Source organism: Pundamilia nyererei, unplaced genomic scaffold, assembly GCF_000239375.1.
Source record: "Pundamilia nyererei isolate P.nyererei 1_Seehausen unplaced genomic scaffold, PunNye1.0 scaffold00237, whole genome shotgun sequence".
Classification (NCBI taxonomy): Eukaryota; Metazoa; Chordata; class Actinopteri; order Cichliformes; family Cichlidae; genus Pundamilia; species Pundamilia nyererei.
Genome location: NW_005187638.1, coordinates 313323 through 317348, shown reverse-complemented (window position 1 = coordinate 317348; position 4026 = coordinate 313323). Strand labels below are relative to the sequence as shown.

At 41.9% G+C, this 4026-nt stretch overlaps 2 protein-coding genes across 2 annotated transcripts in view; both read right to left on the bottom strand.

Annotated features, from left to right (window-relative positions):
• Positions 1-193: 193 nt before the first annotated feature.
• LOC106456453 (signal-regulatory protein beta-2-like) lies at positions 194-2984 on the bottom strand. Its single transcript, XM_013914916.1, has 4 exons — positions 2967-2984; positions 2816-2885; positions 642-965; positions 194-567 (listed from the first exon to the last, which is right to left on the bottom strand). Exons 1-4 carry the CDS (start codon positions 2982-2984, stop codon positions 194-196), a joined length of 786 nt encoding a protein of 261 aa, XP_013770370.1.
• A 21-nt stretch (positions 2985-3005) lies between these two features.
• Positions 3006-4026, bottom strand: part of LOC106456452 (uncharacterized) — a 31682-nt gene continuing 30661 nt past the window's right edge. The window contains exon 5 of the mRNA XM_013914914.1: positions 3006-3397. Coding sequence (XP_013770368.1) covers positions 3006-3397 — 392 coding nt within the window. The remainder of the gene's footprint in view (positions 3398-4026) is intronic.

Here is a 4026-nt window from a genome sequence, read left to right as displayed (position 1 = left end):
ATGGTTTCCATAATCTTTGGTAGAAGATGAGGAAAACATTTCCAATGACAGAAATGGACAAGAGCACTAATAAGGTCATTTGGATAGATATTGATTGTGTTGTTTGTTCTGGAAAATAAAAACAAATAAATCTTCTTAAAAAGTCTTATGCCTCATTTTAGAATAACATGTTATTGTGTATTAATTGCAGTACTTAATTCATAATCGTACCAAGTTCCACTGAAGTTCCATTTCCAAATATAATCTCTCCACATGTGGCCACAGCGCAGTAGTAAGTCCCAGCATCAAAAGCGCTGATATTTTTAGAGAAGTGATAAACACAGTTTTTCTGAGTCTCTGATCTTTTCTCACATTCGTTTTTTCTATTTCCATCAGAGTAGATGATGTTTGGGTGAGATTTTTGTGATCCTGCTCTGAACCAAAAGACATTATAATCTCCTGGACATGCCTCATTCTGAGACTCAGAGAGGACTGAACACTCAAGAGTCACTGTGTCTCCTGTACGGTCCGGTTTTGATTCTGTCGGCTGCTGGACAACAGAGTAGTTTGATGTCCTCTGAATGTTTCCTTTATAATACAAAACACAAACATTCTTCAAAGCATGCTCAGAAGATATTTGATAAATTAGGGTGCAAAATTACCTTTCACTAACAGGTATGTCCCACTCCATTCAGCATTAATCCACTCTGTGATTCCACAGTGATAGATTCCCTCATCCTCTTGGATTGTCTTCAGAATCATCAAGTTGCTAAAATTTTTATCATTATTTACATTAAATCTTGAATTTGAAAATTCAGGACCATATTCCGGTGGTGTATTTTTATACAGTGCCAATATCAATTTAAGAGTTTCTCCAACGTTCTGCTTGTACCAGTAGATTGCTTTACTGCTCAGCTCTTTCGGTAAAGCACATGTTAAGGTTGCCGCTTCACCAAGTTGAACTATGTTCACTGGCACCAGAGAGTCTGAGTTGAAACAAAACACAGAAAAACAAAATTTTGCTTGAAAATTTTTAAATTGTTATCATTTCAAAAACATTATTGTTATTATCTATAACTCTACACATATATATTTTACTATATTTTACAATAACAACGTATATCAGATTTATGAACAGAGAAAAGTAGCCCTTACGTCCTTGATGAAGAAATAGCCATGTCATCCATAACCCCACCATCTTGATACTACTCCTTTTTAGGAACCTCGTTGCTATTTCTGTGAGAGAAGGAAGTGAGATGAGTGACTGGGTAAGACCATCTATGCATATGATAGCTCTGATTGGTTAAAACATAATAGATTCAAAAGTACACTTCCTGTCACATTGACCTCACCCAGAGGTTTTTCTGTTTCATCTTCTATTGCAGTTGTTCAGATTGTTCAGTTTTCATATTTATATTCGAGTTTGTGATTGTAATTCATCTTCTCAAGCAATAAGCATGGATCCATGGATAATAATTATTGGTACATACAAGATATACCTCAGATATGTAACACTTTGTAACACTTTTGAGTAAATTTGCAATGTTTCTTTGGTGGGAAGGTCATGAAATTTCTTCCTTGGAAGAGTTGAAGAGCAGACTGAACTAACAGAATAATAAGTGCAAGATTTTATTTGTGATTTTTTTTTTGATAATCACAATATGCAAGCTCTTTTTCTATTAGTTAGCTCCAGGTACACCCTTATTCAGAGATCATGGGTATCATGATTGTAGTTATGAAATCTATTTTTTTGTCAAAAGGTTTTCTGTTTCATCCCCGGCTCAAACTACCATCAGGTTCCTTACCTCCAATTTTTTTCTGGGGGAGTACTGTGGTGTATCTTTAAGACTGACTAAGACTCACCCCAGTCCATTTGTTTGTCTTCTCCACTTCCAAACAAGAGTTGCTCCACCTGAGACAGCAAGGAGGAAATCTGTGCTACAGCCCATCAGCATCAATGGGGAGTGCGTGGAAAGGTTGTCCAGTTTCAAGTCCCTGGCTGTGCACATAGACATAGACCTCCAATGGAACTCAAATACCTTGGCGGTTGTAAAGAACACCCAACAGCTTCTCCACTTACTGAGAATCCTCAGAAAAGTGGACCTGAAGTGGGGGCTGCTGATTGTCTTCTACTGTTGCTTCATTGAAAGTGTGCTGACATACTGCATCTGTCTATGGTTCTCCAGCTGCACCATGGCACACAAAAAGGCACTTCAGAGGGTCATTAATATGGCCCAAAATATCATCGGACATCCTCTTCCCTCCCTCAATGACCTGTACAGCACTCACAGGGCACGCAGCATCCTGCAGGATTGCGCACACCCAGGACACCGGGTGTTAAGCTGCTGCTGTCTGGCACGAGATTCAGTTTGCTGAGGTGGCGGACAAACAGACTCAAGGACAGATTTTACAGGGCAATAGCTCAAATCAATGCTAACAGACACCAAAGCGCTCCTCAAAGACAAGAGGAGGGCCTTCCGAGCAGGCAATAGAGAGGAGGTGAGAATGGGTCTATGGCGTTATTAAAGGGAAAGATCAGAGAGGCTAAAGAAAATTACAGGAGAAAGCTGGAGTGAAAACTCCAGCAGAAGCGCATGAGAGTGGTGTGGAGTGCCGTGACACCCCTCTCCCACCGATTACTTTTACTCACGACCAGATGCAAAGACAAATGAGAAGACTCCACTCAGGCAAGTCTGCTGGCCAGGCAGGATGAGTCCCCGTCTCCTCAAGGCCTGTGCAGCCCAGCCTTATGGATTCTTTAATAAACTGTTCATGTTGAGTCTGAGTCTGCAGAGGGTCCCATTGCGGTGGACGACATCATGCCTCGTTCCTGTACCAAAGATGCCATGTCCCAGTGGCTCCAGGGTTTCGAGCCTGTGGCACTGACTTTCCACGTCATGAAGACCCTGGAAAGAGTCATTCTTGACCAGCTTCCAACCTATTGTCAGGCCACATCAGAAACCCCTTTAGTTCTCTTACCAGCTTACCAGAGCTGAGGACGCCATCGTCTGCCTGCTCAGTCGTGTCTATGCCCATCTGGACCAGCCAGCGAGCACAGTGAGGGTCATGTTTTCAATAACATCAGGCCGACCCTCCTGGGTGATAAGCCCACAGCAATGCAGGTGGATGCCTCTCTGGTGTCCTGGGTTGTTGATTACCTCACAGGAAGACCACAACATGTGTGTCTTCAACATTATGTGTCTGACAAGGTTAGCAGCAACACAGGCGCACCACAAGGGACTGTCCTCTCCCCTTTCCTCTTCAACCTCTACACCACAGACTTCAGCCACTGCACATAGACCTGCCATCCTCAGAAGTTTTCTGATGACTCTGTGGTGGTTGTATGCATCAGTGAGGGCGATGAGATGGAGTACCTGGCTGCGGTTCAAGCCTTTGTAAATGGTGCGAGTAAAATCATCTGCAACTCAACGTGACAAAGACCAAAGACTTGAAATTAGACTTTAAGAGGACCAAACCTGTGATGCCTGTTTCAATCCAGGGAGTCGATGTGGACACTGTGGTGGACTACAAATACCTCGGAGTACACATGACAATGCCCAATATTTTTTATGAGTCTGTTGTGGTGAGTTGTGGGTGGCAGATACCAACAGAGTCAATAAACTGATCTTCAAGGCCAGTAATGTTGTGAGTATGGAGCTGGACTCCCCTAAGGTGGTGTAGGAGAGGCGGATGTAGTCCAAAAAAATGCTGGACAACACCTCCCACCCACTCCATTATGTGCTGGCAGGTCACAGGAACACGTTCAGTGAGAGGCTGAGATTAACCAAATGCACCACTAATCTCCCTGTACAACTCCTCCATCTAATGCACAGTTCACAGTGCAATAGTTACACATTTTTGCACAAACTCTGTAGTAAAATTAACAAAGTTTTACAGTTGTCAACCATGTATATTTCACCTCTATAATATACTGGATATTTATGATTGAGCTATTTGTATATATTAGAGTTATTTCTTATATTTCTTAACTTTGTAATATATTGTGTTATTTAATTTAATCCAGTCTGTTACAGCTATTGTCTTGGA